The sequence below is a fragment of the Thalassophryne amazonica genome, chromosome 18, assembly GCF_902500255.1.
Source record: "Thalassophryne amazonica chromosome 18, fThaAma1.1, whole genome shotgun sequence".
NCBI lineage: Eukaryota > Metazoa > Chordata > Actinopteri > Batrachoidiformes > Batrachoididae > Thalassophryne > Thalassophryne amazonica.
The window spans coordinates 50,432,333-50,451,386 of NC_047120.1; the positions used below are offsets into that span (position 1 = coordinate 50,432,333).

The window sequence follows — 19,054 nt, forward strand, 5'->3', positions numbered from 1 at the left end:
TATATATGTGTATATGTGTATATATATGTATATATATATATATATATATATATGTATATATATATATGTATAAGCGCCTTGGGGCAACTGTTTGTTGTGATTTGGCGCTATATAAAAAAAATTGATTGATTGATTGATTGATATATATATGTATATATGTGTATGTATATATATACATCTAACTTTTTATTCATAAAATGTATTTGAACTAATTCTGTTAAATGCTGGAGGTGTTTTAGTCAGACATCACAGTATTTTGTGTGTAATGTTGACTGATGGTGTTTTTTTTCCTTCCTCTTCATTTAAAGAAACAAACCTGTGTGATAACAAACCCTGCGATAAACTAACCACAGAGTGTACATCTGCAAATGGAGTTTTCAACTGCACATGTTTCAGTGGGTACATTAAGAACCCCTTCAGTGAAAGATCATGCAGCCGTAAGTGTGTGTTCATGAAACAAGAGGAATTGAATCATATTTGTTTCACGTGAACTGCAAACTGATTTGATGTTTTCTCTTACAGTTTGTCCCAGTGGCACAAAACTAGAGAATTCTGAATGTGTTAGGTAAATTCTTCAAAGTTCTGAATTCTGATATCCATATCTATCACCTGTTTGCAGTTATATGTCAGACCCAGTGAGTAAGTTCAACTCAAACATTTAACTATCTCAGTTTAGTTAACTACACACGTAGAAAAGTCCATCCCAGCCAGCTTGTGTCGACAATAACTCAAAAACAATAAATGCTATCATGTTGTAACTCTCAAAGTTCAAAGAACATATAATGAGGACATACCTTATTGGATCCAGTGAGCTTTGATGCACCACATTGTGTGAAAGAGCAGCTTTTTTCATTTTTTTGCCTATGTAATATCCATCAGACATACTGCCTCCTGCTGGATAGTTAATGGAGGCTCCTGTCTTCATGAGTTATGGATAAATGTGAAAAATTACTAACAGCTGTGGTTAAAATGCACATGTAGTTTACCTGTCGTGAACACTGGACACACTGTGTGTTTGTCGTTCCGCCAAGCTAACAAGCTAGCAACAACAGGGAGAAACATAATGCTCGCTCGCGGCTTGGGAAAATGTGAAACTTTTTTGTCTGTTCTGCAAATAGCATGATTAAAACAACATCAAATTAATTATTATTGGACTGTTTTTGAATTTCAGGCTCTGAAGTGTGCGAAACGTCTGTTTAATAAAGTCGACCAGTTTTAGCTGAACAGTTAAATTAACTTGACATAATAGCATCATTTCTTGTTGCAATCATAGTAATTTGCACCTAGTCATATGATTTTCTCATTTCTTTGTTGGTGTAATTGTGTGTTTTATTGGCTCCGATAGACGTCTGAAAAAATGTATTGTTTATTAAGTTCTTTATTTGTAGCCACATTTTGAATTCAAATTAATTTAATATTTAAAATTAGTCGAGAACCTTTATTAAGGCTATTGCTACTATTAAGTTGATTAAAACTTTATGGATTAATTTAACACTAAATAACCAAGTTAATTACGACATAATTTTCAATGATTTAAGTTAGTCAGACTCTTGCTGAATAAACTCATGAAATTTCAAAGTGTCTGTTACATCAACATTTCATGCAAACCACGGTACCGAGAGCAAACTTACTGGGTTTGAAGAGAGTTTGTGTGAAATAAGTCATTTTAATCATGAACACAGTAGGAAATTTGTTAATGTAAAAAAATCATTTGTGTTTTCCAGTTGTCCATTCGGTCTGTCTGGGATAAACTGCACTGAATGTGAGTATATATTGTGTACTTGACAGTCAACATCAACAAAAATTAAAATTCATAATAGATCAGACTTGACCTATGCCTGACTACCCACCACACTATTGAACTGCCTTAGACCCTGGGTAGCAACCACCCAGGCACACAACCAGTCCATACTTGTCCTAGTTAAAATGTTATTGATGACGCACATAAAAAGTCAAGTAAATTACATCATCGATCTTGCCAATGCTATAATTGTTTTGTACTTACATACTGTATTTCACAGTTATTTGAGAATTAGCATTGTATCATACTTATTTAACTGCTTGGGTTGCACTTTTTCTTTTTTGTTTTTTCTTTTGAGAGCACTATACAAAGGATTTCACAGTACAAAGATTTGCAAATAATTGTGCCTTAACACATTTGTTTCTAACAAAATATCTCTCCAAAGTAAGTGAAGCTAAGGTAGCATTTTGCTAGCAAACAAATGTTGATGGTAATGTCAACTGGCATGCAGACAAACTGAAAGGTTATTATTTAAACCAGATTAATAGAGCAGGAGGTTTGCTACCGAGAAGCTGACTAACTAACTAGCTAGGTCACAGGCATAGGAATTGAGGACCAATATGTAGACTTCAGGTTGATAACTAGTCATGCTAACTGTGTGTGTGTCCTTGAACAAGACACTATCTGTACCAGTCTACCCGTCTATAAATGGGTACCAGCCTTGCCAAAGGGAGTCATACTCTCATACCCTTTACACAGGCATGCAGGCCCTTTAAGCACAGCCACCAATGGGCTTCAGAACATATATTGAGGCTTTTCAGGTTTCAAATCCAGCAAAACCTTGGAGAGTTCGCCACGCTGCGAGATCTCAGTAACATTGAGAACTGCATTGAGACGCTCTGATCACGCTGCACTTTAACCACTGCACACGGACAACACCATTAACATCGCAACATAAAACTATTTTTATATTGTGCTTAAAACTCTCATGAATATATTCTCTGGGTTTATAGATGTTGTTATTGTGTTTGTTTTATGTAAACATGCGAGAATCACAGGCTGTCTCTCCGTTATTTTCAATGAGAGCTGTTGTGAGCTACGCTCGCTTCCTGATCATGTCGTTCTGGGGGAAAGTGAAGTTTGCTCTTTAGCGTCTTGATTATTGTTCTTTACAACACCGTTTGTCCTCTTTGTTCCAGACTAATATATATAACATGTCTGAAATTCAGTTTGCGCTTATTAAATTCCACGCAGATTAAACGTAGCAGACACAGATTTTTGGTATAATTGTTTTAGCAAGTTTTCAGGGTATCATGCAGCAGTCTCTTATTAATGTGATGAAAAGCATAAAAAATTACATTTTTGTAGTATAATATTCATTTACAATTGTCATCGTCTGGATTCTCTATGTTGTTTTGACTGCAGTGACTCTCTGGCGCGCAAGGGATTATGGGATACGTGAAAACCCCGAATAGGATGCATTATTATTGTTAGTAACAGTAGTAGTTGCAGTAGTAGTATCTTGCTTCCTAAATGTTTTCTCGGCCTAGGTCAGCATTGTTGATAATCTCTGTGTTTCTATAGCTTGGAAGCTGGCTCTGGTAATCACAGCCTGTGTACTCGGAGCGCTGCTTCTCATTGTGACTGCCATGCTGCCAGTTATTGCACGGAAGTGAGTCGCTCCATCTGTCTTTTTTCCACTGTTATGGATTCCTTTTATTATTACTCTTTTGGCTCCTGCAAAGATGCTGATATATTTTTGATGTGCAGTTATACACGCACATAGAGATAATATTAAATGATTTCATCTTCAGATCCTCCAAGAGCTCCAAAAAAAGCAAAGAGAGTAACTTTGGAAATCCTCAAGCAAGTCAATCTACCAAAGCACCCTTATCTATTGGGCTAGCCAACCGCTCCGCGATTAAAGATGCTCCAACTGGTGGTGCCAGTGGATGGATGCCTAGGATCCCACGGGCCGCACCCAAAAGTAGCTGGGACCGCGGCACCAACCTGGAGATGACCCCAAGCGACAGCCACCAAAACCTGATTCCTGGAGAAAAGAACCCGGTGAGCACTCAACCCCTTTGTCTGTATGAAATGGAGCGTACAAGCTAATTAATGAAGGAAAACATGTAAATTGTCATGTCAATCAATTGTTTGAACAGCTTACAGGCATACAGTTGGTACCTGTTCACTTTTCTATGTCCTCAGCTTTGTCATTCAGGACTTTATTTTTGTTTAATTATTATTATAGCGGCTGTACGAAGACATAAATGATAGGAGTGGCAGCCAATATGGTCAGAACCGGCCCCAGTACAACCCATACGGTCAGAATCGAGCTACCACCAACCCATACGCTCAGAGCCGAGGCCAGGCCAACCCATACTACGCACACGATGACGGCGAGAGGCTGAATTAAGGAGCTTTTTTCCAACGTCATTGATCAAAGGTGTCATAAGCTGGAACACCAACACCTCTTAACAGTCATCTATAAAACACTTTGTACAGTCTGATTTCTCACCAACTGTAATATACATTTTTAGCTCTCTACTTGTCAGATTGTGTGCAGTGGCTAAATAAATGTGCAGTAATGGGTAATTATGGCATTTGACAACATTACGCAATGAACTGTCAATGAATTCCAACCAGGATACACTTATGAACCATCATGAAGGTTTGGGGTATAAAGTGCATTCTGTTGATTTCACCTCAGTACTTAAATTGTCAGGTTAATAATATACAACTTCATTATGAAAATCATCTGGTAGATTTGCAAAACTGACACATGAATGTTGATCTTGAAAGCAGATTTGCAAATTGTGATACACGTTGCAATCACCAACTCTCTTTGTTGGATGCTTATCACTGTGTAACATAATATAAAGAATAACTGGAATATATTATATCAGCTACTATGCTATTTTCACAAGTGCTTAATATTAAGTATATAAATTCTCAATAAAATATAAATTTGTGTTTACAGCAATGACGTAGCACTTAATAATTATACAATTTATCAAAAAAAAAAGTTGAAAAGTTTATTGTCATATGCACATAGGAACATGTTCCCTGCACAATGAAATGTGTTTACTGCATTTTACCCATCCTAATTGCCAATTAGGAGCAGAGGTCGCCTTTTTGGCGCCCGGGGACCAGCTGCAGATGTATATCCCTGCCCTAGGTCACGAGCAGGGCTGAGCAAACCTTGACCGGCCTCATGACACACTTAACAAACAACAACACACATAAGCCGGTCCGGTACATGAACACATATAAAAACACACACAATGAAAGAATTGGGAAGAAAAACCTCCATTGCTGCTGCATTGAACCCGCAGCACCACTGGAGAGCAAAAAAAAAAAAAACCCATAGCACAGAAAACAGTCATAACAAAACAAAAAAAACACAATAGACGACAGACAACAGCCGAGATTTGGATGTGTCCAGTGTCCAGACAGACAGCCCGGAAAGGCCGCCCTTGAGGCGCCATCAGGCTTTATCTGTCCATCGTGGGGGGGGTCCTGAATCAGTCCACCAGAGTCTCAAGGTCCTACAGTCAACATCTCAGGACTGGGAAGGGAGGGAGGCAGTGGAAGACAAGGAGGCGGGGGAGACGAGGAGCGAGGCTATCAGGAGTGTTCTTCGGGGGGAGGATTTTATCCCAGCGGCCTTGAAGGACAGCTGGTGTTTGGGAACCAAATAGATATCCAGATTAACAGACGCCTGGCAGAATCCACAGTCTGAAACTTCAGAGTGGCTCCCAAATACATCTGAATAGAGGAGAGATGTGGTCTCACAGACGATCAAAGCGATTTTCTAGTGCAGCCATTCTCCCCGAGATGGATTTCAATGTGCGGTTGACACCCGCCGACTGAGCTGACACTGCCCTTCCAATCGTATCAATCATGTGGGGCAGCCTGGACGGGCCAATTAATGGTGCCTCCACCTTCTTAATTTTCCGGTAAACCAGTGCTGCGGCCGCTCCACACAGCAGAAACCCGGTCACCACAGCTCCAAATAAGTAAACATCTTCAACATCCTCCACAGACAACGTGTACAGGCACATGACTTGCCACCTCCGCCAGCTGTCCATCACGTAACCCGCCACATGTGTCCCGGCAGGACAGGTCGGGTCCTCCGCTCCCGAGTGCCTTGTGGAAAAAACAGTATCAACTGCGTTCAAAGACCACTTGATCAGATCCATTTTGCCGTTTTCCAGAGGAGCAGGGCTGGCAGCCTCACAGACAAAATACGGTACAGTAGCAGGAAAGTTGGGGAGGGAGGAGGAGAGAAAAATGTGACCGTCCCGACTGAAAGCAAGAAGGCAAAAAATTATCAGTTTGCTTGGGATTTAATATATTTAAAAGGACTTTATGGGACATGTTGCAGGTCTAACTGTCAGGCCTTATGTGGCCCCGGGGCCTCCAGTTTGCCAGAATGTTTTCAGAAAGGACTGAAACCCAAGAATGAGATGATGTCATGTCCTCTTGTCCTATGTTTGTTTTAATTGTCTACGAATGTACAAGCAAACAGTTTTCATGTTGTGTTTTAAGCTGTTAATGAACAACATTTTTATGTCGGACTCGCATTCTGTAAATAAAACAAACTTCTTATGCTTATTCTTATGTATTAAACTTTTAAAGGATTATTGTGCAACTATGCATGTTGTGATTCATACATTTACATTTGCGTATTTTCTTTATGGTGAGCACACACATACAAACACACCTAAAGTCTGAGCCGGTACAGTCAGATGTCCAGTAATAGTTCTATGATGAAAAGCACGGCTCAAGTATTCCATCTGATCCTGTGAAGATGGAACCAACTGTTTCCACTGGAATATACAGTAGTGTTCAGAATAATAGTAGTGCTATGTGACTAAAAAGATTAATCCAAGTTTTGAGTATATTTCTTATTGTTACATGGGAAACAAAGTACCAGTAGAGTCAGTAGATTCTCACAAATCCAACAAGACCAAGCATTCATGATATTCACACTCTTAAGGCTATGAAATTGGGCTATTATTAAAAAAAAAAGTAGAAAAGGGGGTGTTCACAATAATAGTAGTGTGGCATTCAGTCAGTGAGTTCGTCAATTTTGTGGAACAAACGTGTGAGTCAGGTGTCCCTGACTCAAAGCCTGAGGAAAATGGGACGTTCAAGACATTGTTCAGAAGAACAGCGTAGTTTCCCCCGCAAAGTTCCTCTGTTAAATAAAAGACGTGCAGAAGAGGTTACAATTTGCCAAAGAACACATCAACTAACCTAAAGAGAAATGGAGGAATATTTTGTGGACTGATGGGAGTAAAATTGTTCTTTTTGGATCCAAGGGCTGCAGACAGTTTGTGAGACAACCCCCAAACTCTGAATTCAAGCCACAGTTCACAGTGAAGACAGTGAAGCATGGTGGTGCAAGCATCATGATATGGGCATGCTTCTCTTACTATGGTGTTGGGCCTATATATCGCATACCAGGTATCATGGATCAGTTTGGATATGTCAAAATACTTGAAGAGGAGAGGACATGCCCTTGAAATGGGTGTTTCAAAAAGACAATGACCCCAAGCACACTAGTAAACGAGCAAAATCTTGGTTCCAAACCGACAAAATTAATGCCTCGCAGAAATGCCTCATGAAGAAATCATGAAAAACTGTGGTTATACAACTAAATACTAGTTTAGTGATTCACAGGATTGCTAAAAAAGCAGTTTGGACATGACAGTTTTGAGTTTGTAGCGTCAACAGCAGATGCTACTATTATTGTGAACACCCCCTTTTCTAATTTTTTTTACTAATAGCCCAATTTCATAGCCTTAAGAGTGTGCACATCATGAATGCTTGGTCTTGTTGGATTTGTGAGAATCTACTGACTCTACTGATACCTTGTTTCCCATGTAACAATAAGAAATATACTCAAAACCTGCATTAATCTTTACAGTCACATAGCACTACTATTATTGTAAACATTACTGTATATACAACCCCTGGCAAAAATTATGGAATCACCGGCCTCGGAGGATGTTCATTCAGTTGTTTAATTTTGTAGAAAAAAAGCAGGTCACAGACATGACACAAAACTAAAGTCATTTCAAATGGCAACTTTCTGGCTTTAAGAAACACTATAAGAAATCAGAAAAAAAATTGTGGCAGTCAGTAACGGTTACTTTTTTAGACCAAGCAGAGGGAAAAAAATATGGAATCAAAATATGGAATCACTCAGTTCTGAGGAACAAATTATGGAATCACCCTGTACATTTTCATCCCCAAAGCTAACACCTGCATCATATCAGATCTGCTCGTTAGTCTGCATCTAAAAAAGAGTGATTACACCTTGGAGAGCTGTTGCACCAATTGGACTGACATAAATCATGGCTCCAACACAAGAGATGTCAATTGAAACAAAGGAGAGGATTATCAAACTCTTAAAAAAAATCATCATGCAATGTTGCAAAAGATGTTGGTTGTTCCCAGTCAGCTGTGTCTAAACTCTGGACCAAATACAAACAACATGGGAAAGTTGTTAAAGGCAAACATACTGGTAGACCAAGGAAGACATAAAAGCGTCAAGACAGAAAACTTAAAGCAATATGTCTCAAAAATCGAAAATGCACAACAAAACAAATGAGGAACGAATGGGAGGAAACTGGAGTCAACGTCTGTGACTGAACTGTAAGAAACCGCCTAAAGGAAATGGGATTTACATACAGAAAAGCTAAACAAAAGCCATCATTAACACCTAAACAGAAAAAAACAAGGTTACAATGGGCTAAGGAAAAACAATCATGGACTGTGGATGACTGGATGAAAGTCATATTCAGTGATGAATCTCGAATCTGCATTGGGCAAGGTGATGATGCTGGAACTTTTGTTTGGTGCCATTCCAATGAGATTTATAAAGATGACTGCCTGAAGAGAACATGTAAATTTCCACAGTCATTGATGATATGGGGCTGCATGTCAGGTAAAGGCACTGGGGAGATGGCTGTCATTACATCATCAATAAATGCACAAGTTTACGTTGATATTTTGGACACTTTTCTTATCCCATCAATTGAAAGGATGTTTGGGGATGATGAAATCATTTTTCAAGATGATAATGCATCTTGCCATAGAGCAAAAACTGAAAACATTCCTTGCAAAAAGACACATAGGGTCAATGTCATGGCCTGCAAATAGTCCGGATCTTAATCCAATTGAAAATCTTTGGTGGAAGTTGAAGAAAATGGTCCATGACAAGGCTCCAACCTGCAAAGCTGATCTGGCAACAGCAATCAGAGAAAGTTGGAGCCAGATTGATGAAGAGTACTGTTTGTCACTCATTAAGTCCATGCCTCAGAGACTGCAAGCTGTTATAAAAGCCAGAGGTGGTGCAACAAAATACTAGTGATGTGTTGGAGTGTTGTTTTGTTTTTCATGATTCCATAATTTTTTCCTCAGAATTGAGTGATTCCATATTTTTTTTCCCTCTGCTTGGTCTAAAAAAGTAACCGTTACTGACTGCCACAATTTATTTTCCTGATTTCTTATAGTGTTTCTTAAAGCCAGAAAGTTGCCATTTGAAATGACTTTAGTTTTGTGTCATGTCTGTGATCTGCTTTTTTTCTACAAAATTAAACAACTGAATGAACATCCTCCGAGACCGATGATTCCATAATTTTTGCCAGGGGTTGTACATAAAAATGCCAATGATTCCTAACATTTCATTGTCAAACCCTTATGACAAAGAAATGTAATTGAGGCTTAATGTTTTACAGTTTGCACATGACATTTAATGTAAACATAACCAACAACCAACCAATATACGTCACGCTGCATTCACTTAGATTGGCAGTCACTGTGATACATCACTAAGCATTTGCATAAAACAACCACCAATGGTAACCACTTGTCTCGTCGCTGTAAAATTACCCCTCTGAACGAAAATGAATGGCAGCTGGTTGCTTTGTGTTTGTCTTTTGTAGTTACTGTGACCAAGGGGTAATAGGGGTCCAGTCATTCCTGACAGCATTGTAATCAGTGCCATTAGTGCACCCTCTGCTGGACAAACTATGTAATGACGCCATTTTCAACAGACCAGGTGTTTTTCAGCATTTATTATTTGTTAAAATAAATGTTTTCATACTGGCAAAAATTACACTAATACCAATATTTTTGTGAAAGTCTCATATCGTCCCAGATTATCGGCCGATTGATATGTCAGTCAGGCTCTACTAAAAACACACCAATATCTTAAGATTAATTATCTTTATCGACACCAACATGTAAGCTGATTATTTTCATGTTAATATTCACACTGATGGAAAATTTCAAGTTACTGTGTATTTATTTACGAGATAATCTGTTCATAATTTTCTGGGGGTGATTGACACACAACATCGACCAACACTTGGCCATGGACAAACATCAGGTCATCAGTTTATAATTGATTGGGTTTTTTTCTGTTCTTGTTTCTTTTACTGAAATTAGCAAGGCAAACATACGATTAATGGAGTCAGTCAGTGAATGGGTCTGCCATATTTCCATAAGCATGGTAGTGTTTTACCTCTTTGATAACCAGTGATAGGTCCAATATCATAATCTTGACCTCTGGAAAAGTAAGATTCTCAGTAACGGGCCTATGATTATCACATATGTTTACCAGTGTTCCTTATAGATACACAAATGAACTATTTGTTCTCCAAATACTTTCCTACTTTTACAATTTATTGTATATACAGTAAGTATGATGTATATTGTCCAAATACTTTCCTACTATTTTTATTGAATGTGTATATGATAAGTTGGAAGTATAGTCTCCAAATATTTTCCTATTAGTGTTATTTATTGCATACGGTGCATCCTGGTACTTCTCTTTTTCCACATTTTGTTATGTTACAGCCTTATTCCAAAATGGAGTACATTTGTTTGTTTTGTTTTGTTTTTCCCTCAAAATTCTACCCACAACACCCCATAATGAGAAAATGAAAAGTTTTTTTATTATTATTATTGCAAATTTATAAACTAAGAAACACATCCCATGGGATAAAAAAGCTTTTTAACCTACCATCCCTGGTTCTCAAGACCAGGCACCTAAGTGGCTCTACTCTCCTCTTTTCTACTCTCCTATTTTACTCTTCCTTTTTAGATATTTAGATATACCTTTATATACTGGCATAGTTCCACCTTAGAATTGGAATATAATATATAAGATATACCTTACTGAATTTTCATGCACATAGGTATGCACATCCTTTGCGTAATGCTTTTTTCTGGCGCTGTGGGAGATGGCTCTCCAGTTTCACCTCTTTTATAGCTCTTTTTCCTATCCTTTCTACCCTTCTGCTCTTCTCACAAAGACATTAACTGATCAGGTGGGCTGGCTCTGTGGTTGGCATGAAGCTGGACTCTCTGGTGACATGGCAGAGAAGAGAACACTGGACAAACTACTGGATATTATGGACGACGCCAGTCACCTTCCGCACATTGTCATCAGCCACAGACTGCTCCTTCCTAAGTGCAGGTCCAACAGACTGAAAAATATCAGACTGTACAACTCCTCACTCAGGGGGAGGAGGAGTAACAGGAAGACAGAGGACAGGAAGGGGAGGAACAGTAGTAACCAGTAAACCAGTAGCGAGCAGTATTTCTGGTATTTATATTTGTATTTACATTTTGCGAATTGTTTTTTTACTCCTCCTTTTGATACTCTGTGTGCTTCTTACCCTGTGTGCTGCTTGCTATACAATACTGCTGGAGCTTCAATTTCCCTGAGGGAGTCTTCCCAAGGGATTATAAAGTTCTATTTAATCTTATTTAATCTATACTTTGTTGAAGCACATTTGGCAGCAATTACAGCCTCAAGTCTTCTTGAATATGATGCCACACGCTTGGTGCACCTATCTTTGGGCAGTTTTGCCCATTCCTCTTTGCAGCACCTCTCAAGATCCATCAGGTTGGATGGGGAGCGTCGGTGCACAGCAATTTTCAGATCTCTCCAGAGATGTTCAATCGGATTCAGGTCTGGGCTCTGGCTGGGCCACTCAAGGACATTCACAGAGTTGTCCTGAAGTTGTCCTTTGATATATTGGCTGTGTGCTTAAGGTCATTGTCCTGCTGAAAGATGAATGCCGCAGTCTGAAGTCATTAGCGGTCTGAGCAGGTTTTCATACAGGATGACTGTACATTGCTGCATTCATCTTTCCCTCAATCCTGACTAGTCTCCCAGTCCCTGCTGCTGAAAAACTCCAGGTGGGCTGCCATGTACCTTTTACTAAGTGGTGGCTTCCCTCTGGCCACTCTACCATACAGGCCTGATTGGTGGATTGCTGCAGAGATGGTTGTCCTTCTGAAAGGTTCTCCTCTCTACACAGAGGAATGCTGGAGCTCTGACAGAGTGACCATTGGGTTCTTGGTCACCTCCCTGACTTAAGGCCCTTCTCCCCCGATTGCCAAGTTTAGACGGGCAGCCAGCTCTAGGAAGAGTCCTGGTGGATCCGAACTTTTTCCATTTACAGATGATGGAGGCCACTGTGCTCAGTGGGACCTTCAAAGCAGTAGAAATGTTTCTGTACCCTTCCCCAGATTTGTGCCTCAATTCAATCCTGTCTCGGAGGACTGCAGACAATTCCTTTGACTTCATACTTGGTTTGTGCTCTGACATACACTGTCAACTGTGGGACCTTATATGCAGACAGGTGTGTTCTTTTCGAAATCATGTCCAATCAACTAAATTTGCCCCAGGTGGACTCCAGTTAAGCTGTAGAAATAGCTCCAGGATGATCAGTGCAAACAGGATGCACCTGAGCTCAATTTTGAGCTAAATGAGAAAGGGTCTGAATACTTATGTACATGTGATTTCTTATTTTTTAATTTTAATACATTTGCAAATATCTAAACAAAAATTTACATTGTCATTATGGGGTGTTGTGTGTAGAATGCTGAGGGGGAAAAAATGAATTTCATCCATTTTAGAATGAGGTTGTAACATAACAAAATCTGGAAAAAAGTGAAGCGCAGTGAATACTTTCTGGAGGTACCGTATATGGTAAGTTTGATGTATATTCTCCAAATACTTACTAGTACTATTTATTGGTTACATGGTAAATGTAATATATATTTTCCAAATACTTACTAGTACTATTTATTGGTTACATGGTAAATGTAATATATATTTTCCAAATACTTACTAGTACTATTTATTGGTTACATGGTAAATGTAATATATATTTTCCAAATACTTACTTGTATTATTTATTGTGCATATGGTATGTATTATGTATGTTCTCCAAATACTTAGTCATAGTATTTGTTGTGTATATAGTAAGCGTGCTGTATATTCTCCAAATATTTACTAATACTATTTGTTGTGTACATGGTATATGTGATGTGTTTTCTACAAATGCTTACTATTTGCTGTGTACGTATACGGCAGTGTAATGTATATTTTCCAAATACATACTGGTATTGTTTATTGTTAATATGGTATGTGTATTTTCTCCAAATACTTACTCGTACTATTTGCTGTGTATATGGTATGTGTTGTGTATATTTTCCAAATACATACTAGTATTATTTATTGTGTATATGGTATGTTTAATGTATTTCCTCCAAATACTTACTAGTATTATATGTTGTGTATATGGAAAGTGTGATGTATATTTTCCAAATACTTACTAGTATTATTTATTGTGTATATGGTATGTTTAATGTATTTCCTCCAAATACTTACTAGTATTATATGTTGTGTATATGGAAAGTGTGATGTATATTTTCCAAATACTTACTAGTATTATTTATTGTCTATATAATATGTGTGATGTATTTTCTCCAAATACTTATGAGTACTATTTATTGTGTATATGGAAAGTGTGATGTATATTTTACAAATAATTACTAGCATCATTTATTGCCTATATGGTATATGTGGTGTATTTTCTCCAAATGCTTACTAGTACTATTTGCTGTGTGGTAAGTGTGACATATATATTCAAATACTTACTCGTATTATTTATTGTGTATATACTTTAAGTTTGATGTTGTGTCAGAACTGTTCATTATGGTGTAACTGAATAAAAAAGCAGTTTTGAGTATCGTTTCAGTCAGACACACTGAACTTTCTGCATTTTGTTGCACAATAATGAGTTGTTACTTTTTCTTGCTGATGTCGACAAGTTGCCAGCAGGTAAAAGTTAATCTTAGATGAAGTTTATGTGAAGTCGTCAGCCATAAGAAGCTCTATTGCTGCTTTCCACCCTGTTGGTCACCTGGTTGCTCTGGGTAACACCACATCTCAATCCCAGGGGCTTCATTTCTTACACCAAAGCTTATTCTGCTTAAGTGAGACTGTAGATTTACCATGATTGTCCATATTTTTGATAGCAATATCTGAACAAACAAAAGTGTCCAGGAGAAGGTCTGAACATTCAGTCATGTACAAAAAAGGTCTTCATCTCCTCTTTCTGCTGCTGCTGTACCGAGGAATTCAATTTGTTCAAGGTAAGTGAACACCGGATTTCAGTCTATAATACCCAGTATTTGCAAAAAGGAAATGTTCTCACATTTTTTGTGATTCAAATTAATTTATTTTTAATCACTGCTGTAATTTTTTTCAATATTGATAATGACAAATGTAGTGACATCATTTGCTGGATTAAAGGTATAGTGCCACTGGGCTTTATAAGATTTAAGTCATACAAAGAATCTTCTTTGGCACCACTAAAATTTTATTCCTTAGCATTTAGATAAGGGATTCATAATATGATATTGCCAATATGATCAAAATTCATGCTGTTTCAACCCCTGAGGGGGAGAAATTCAAGGGATCAGATGCTATAACCAACATTTGGTAGATCTGAATGTGATTTACAAGAAATCTTATGGATGTTAACATAAGATGGGTCACGGGTAATCTCAAAACATCACATCTGCACACACATTTCCTTCTGTAGTTAGTCTGCATGATGATGAAGGAAAAGACTATATTTGCTATGGAATTTCGGCCAAGATAAATATGTCCTCTTCATTTAAATGAGCCGTCATTTTGCAACATTTTACAAAAATAAATGTACATTATAATGCTTGGCTTTCAACAGAAATAAAATTTTCTCAGTTTTGTGAAATTTGAAAGGCCCTACAGCTTTAAGCCTGCAGACAAATGCTGGAACTTTCAGCCGACAATCAGAGTTAAACTGAACACTGAAGATGTGCTTTCAGCTTTAATTCAGGGGGTTTACCAAAAATATTGCATCAACCCTTGAGGAATTGCTTCCTTTTACATACACAGTCCAACCATTTTCAGACAACCTAAGTAATTAGATAAACTAAAGATAAGGATGATTTTTATTACAAGTCATCACTTTTATCTTCAGTTTTCTATAGACAAGTCAGGAGATGGATAAATGAACATTTCCAAGTCTGAATGTGCCATGGAATTCATTCACATTGATTATTAATAAATAAAATAATATGGTACTATACGGTAAATCCAGTGGCGGCACCAAGGGGGCCTTGGGGGTATTAAGCCCCTCCAATAATGAGCCAAGCCCCCCACAGCTCCCCAATAATTCTGCCAATCATGTGAATACCGACTGACATATTTGTGGATCTCAACTGCAGTTTTGTGAATGTCTCAATATTATGTAACTGAGCAAAGTGATGAATGTGTGTGTTTGGTGAGCCACCAATGCTGAATCACCCTTCACAAACAGAATTTTCAGTTTTGCAAATAAACATTTATTTGTAAAAACCCACACACAAGTTACAAATCAGAAATTTGTGTTTGTGGATCACAAAGCACGTGTACAAATCAAAGGATCTTTGGGCTACATTGTATACAAACTTCATAAAGAATTACTTTTTTGTACACTCAACAAAAATATAAACGCAACACTTTTGGTTTTGCTCCCATTTTGTATGAGATGAACTCAAAGATCTAAAACTTTTTCCACATACACAATATCACCATTTCCCTTAAATATTGTTCACAAACCAGTCTAAATCTGTGATAGTGAGCACTTCTCCTTTGCTGAGATAATCCATCCCACCTCACAGGTGTGCCATACCAAGATGCTGATTAGACACCATGATTAGTGCACAGGTGTGCCTTAGACTGCCCACAATAAAAGGCCACTCTGAAAGGTGCAGTTTTGTTTTATTGGGGGGGATACCAGTCAGTATCTGGTGTGACCACCATTTGCCTCATGCAGTGCAACACATCTCCTTCACATCATCCGTGAAGAGAACACCTCTCCAACGTGCCAAACGCCAGCGAATGTGAGCATTTGCCCACTCAAGTCGGTTACGACGATGAACTGGAGTCAGGTCGAGACCCCGATGAGGACGACAAGCATGCAGATGAGCTTCCCTGAGACAGTTTCTGACAGTTTGTGCAGAAATTCTTTGGTTATGCAAACCGATTGTTTCAGCAGCTGTCCGAGTGGCTGGTCTCAGACGATCTTGGAGATGAACATGCTGGATGTGGAGGTCCTGGGCTGGTGTGGTTACACGTGGTCTGCAGTTGTGAGGCTGGTTGGATGTACTGCCAAATTCTCTGAATCACCTTTGGAGACGGCTTATGGTAGAGACATGAACATTCAATACACGAGCAACAGCTCTGGTTGACATTCCTGCTGTCAGCATGCCAATAGCAAGGAGCACGGGTGACTAAAACATATACCTTGGTATTTATAAAGCAATTTACTATATATGGTTCATTTCGACGACATTTTGTGGAGCACCTCCAACTTTTACCCCAGCCTCCCCAACAAAAATTTCCTGGCGCCGCCACTGGGTAAATCTGTCTGGAGTAGGCAATTCTCAAAACCCTGAGTGATGGTATAAGAAGCTACCATGAAATCCAAAAAAACTCCGAAGGCTCATGTGGCTGTGCCTGGAGACACTGTGCAGTTATGTCTCCAGGAGATCCTCACTTATCTGAAAACAACTGGCTGCAAAAGTGATGATTTGTACTAACATCCTTATCTATGATGCTGTCACAGAAAATATGTCTGTTGTGATTGACAAGCTGGCCAGTGGTTCCCTATTTATAAGATTGTCCAAGCCATGCCCTCACTTTTAAAATGTTCTTGATAGTAATCCCTTTTTCTTTGGTTATACACTGAAAAAAGCCTGATGTAGCTACATGATTTAAATATGTAAATCAGAATATATCAAAATAACAGTATATTCTTAGGTATCTCTATTAAATACATATTAGAATGTCATAATCAGAATGTGTCAAAATAACATAATTTACTAGCTGCATAAGAAAATCATGTTATTTGGACACTTTCCGATCACGTGCAACTGATATTTTCCATGTTTCTAGGGTTGTCCATTTGGGCACTGACAAAAGAGAGACTGTCTATAAACAGCCGTAATCCCAAAATGGTTCCTGTGATATTTTTGTTTAACCCCTTGAATTAAAAACTGTCTCCACTAAAGCACATATTGATTTTATCATTGCAACCCTGTTGTAGTGTACAGTGGCAAGAATACAAAAATTTTCACTTTCACAATACTTATTATAATGATTGTATGTTATAGGTGCTTGAATTTACCCTGAAATGTGTGTTTAAACATTTATCACAAATTTTATCACACCCCGACCCCCAGTCAACAATTATGCCTCCACCTAGCCTAATAACATAATAAAGTGCTTTAACTGGTAGCAATCAAATGAATTGGGTTGATCCAAATTAATTTCAGTAATAATTACACCAATGTATTAAATTATATTTAGACAACTTAATTAATTTGGGGATCAACAACTGAAGCAATTTTCTTTTGGCATATATATATATATATATATATATATATATATATATATATATATATATATATAAGCCAAAACCAAGTCATGCCTCGAGTCAGTTTCATGAATGTTCTGAAAATTTCTAGGAAAATAAATGAACTTGTAAGGCCCAATGAGATATCAGAAAGGGAACTGATGTTACAGTGAAAAGGGCTAAATGTTTTTTGGCAGGGTATTGGTGGAACCAAAATTTAAAAGTTCTTATGTCCATTTCTAAATGATAAGGTTCAGTTCAAGTAATAACAGACATGTTATTTATGGCCTTCATGGGATAGTTAATGTCCAACTTAATAGCAATAATTAAAAGCAATAATATATATATATATATATATATATATATAATTATTTATTTTATTTTATTTTATTTTATTTGTACTCATGTACAACATCACTTGATGATTTGTGCAATATTACAAAACATTCTTTTTCTCTTTTTTTTTTTGTTTTTTTGTTTGTACATAGTGTATTCTTCTGTATATATTGTTATTCCACACAGAACTTCACTTCCATATGTGTTTTTTTTTTTGTTTTTTTTTTAGGGGGTGGAGACTTATTTTTCTTTTACCTTATTTTAGCATACTTGTGATGGTCTCTTTGCTGCTGTAGCATTGTAAATTTTCCTGTTGTGGTACTACTAAAGGATTATCTTATCTTTATCTTGTCTAACAAGAAGTATGTAACATACTAGCACAATGCCAGTGGATAAATCTAGCCAAATCTCCCCAAAATAAAAATACTTAAAATATGTTTACTTTAATATATATTTAATATATATTTATATATATTTAGAAAATATATATTTTCTATATATTCTTTAATGTATTCAATTAATGAACTATGCAGAATTCCCAAAATAACAATAGCTAAGTATTTTAGTCAATTTGTTTTGTCATAGTATTTATGAAATATGAGTTGATTTTATTGTGATCACAACCAATAAATGTGGCTATAATCTTTTGAATCAATAGTCTTGTATAAACACAGTCAATGGTCTTTCCTATTAGGGAGAATACAAAAAAAAACATATTCCAAGGTCCTTCTAAATTATATATATTTAATCAAGTTGCAGTTCATAACTGCTAAATGCTGTGATTCTGTTGCAGCAGTGTTTCCTTATTTTAGTAAAGTTACAGTCTTCCTATAACATACATAATTGGCTTGGTGTTAGGTGTGATGTCAAGGCCCTGACATTGTGCCAAATGTTAGCATGAGCTGAGTGTCTCCATTGTGATCAACAAGATTAATAATGTGCTTTAAAAAATACACAGTTGTGGTGGATGAGCATCTGAGCAAGGGCAGAGCCTTACGATGGATTTATGATGGATTTAATCATTCATGTATCTTGAAAACTTGCTAGGATCACTTAATGCAGTGCTAACAGGCTAATGTTAGCTTGAACTCAGAGCCTCTATTGTGAGCAAATAAGGGATTTAAAATGTGCTTTAAAAACATACTGAGCATTATAAATTTCCTTAGAAACATCCTACTGAACATCTTCAAGTAATTTTATATGTTGCCTGTAA

General features: G+C 37.4%; 2 protein-coding genes across 2 annotated transcripts in view; both read left to right on the plus strand.

Annotated features, from left to right (window-relative positions):
* The window catches only part of LOC117530582 (protein HEG homolog 1-like), a 13,284-nt gene extending 8,975 nt beyond the window's left edge, over window positions 1-4,309 (plus strand). Inside the window, exons 6-12 of the mRNA XM_034193472.1 lie at window positions 309-437; window positions 523-565; window positions 1,725-1,762; window positions 3,326-3,415; window positions 3,561-3,630; window positions 3,676-3,808; window positions 3,996-4,309. Of these exons, the coding sequence (XP_034049363.1) occupies window positions 309-437; window positions 523-565; window positions 1,725-1,762; window positions 3,326-3,415; window positions 3,561-3,630; window positions 3,676-3,808; window positions 3,996-4,160 (668 nt within the window). The 3' untranslated portion in view covers window positions 4,161-4,309. The remainder of the gene's footprint in view (window positions 1-308; window positions 438-522; window positions 566-1,724; window positions 1,763-3,325; window positions 3,416-3,560; window positions 3,631-3,675; window positions 3,809-3,995) is intronic.
* A 9,839-nt stretch (window positions 4,310-14,148) lies between these two features.
* The window catches only part of lrp2b (low density lipoprotein receptor-related protein 2b), a 95,878-nt gene continuing 90,972 nt past the window's right edge, over window positions 14,149-19,054 (plus strand). Inside the window, 1 exon segment of the mRNA XM_034193473.1 lies at window positions 14,149-14,215. Within this exon segment, the coding sequence (XP_034049364.1) occupies window positions 14,149-14,215 (67 nt within the window).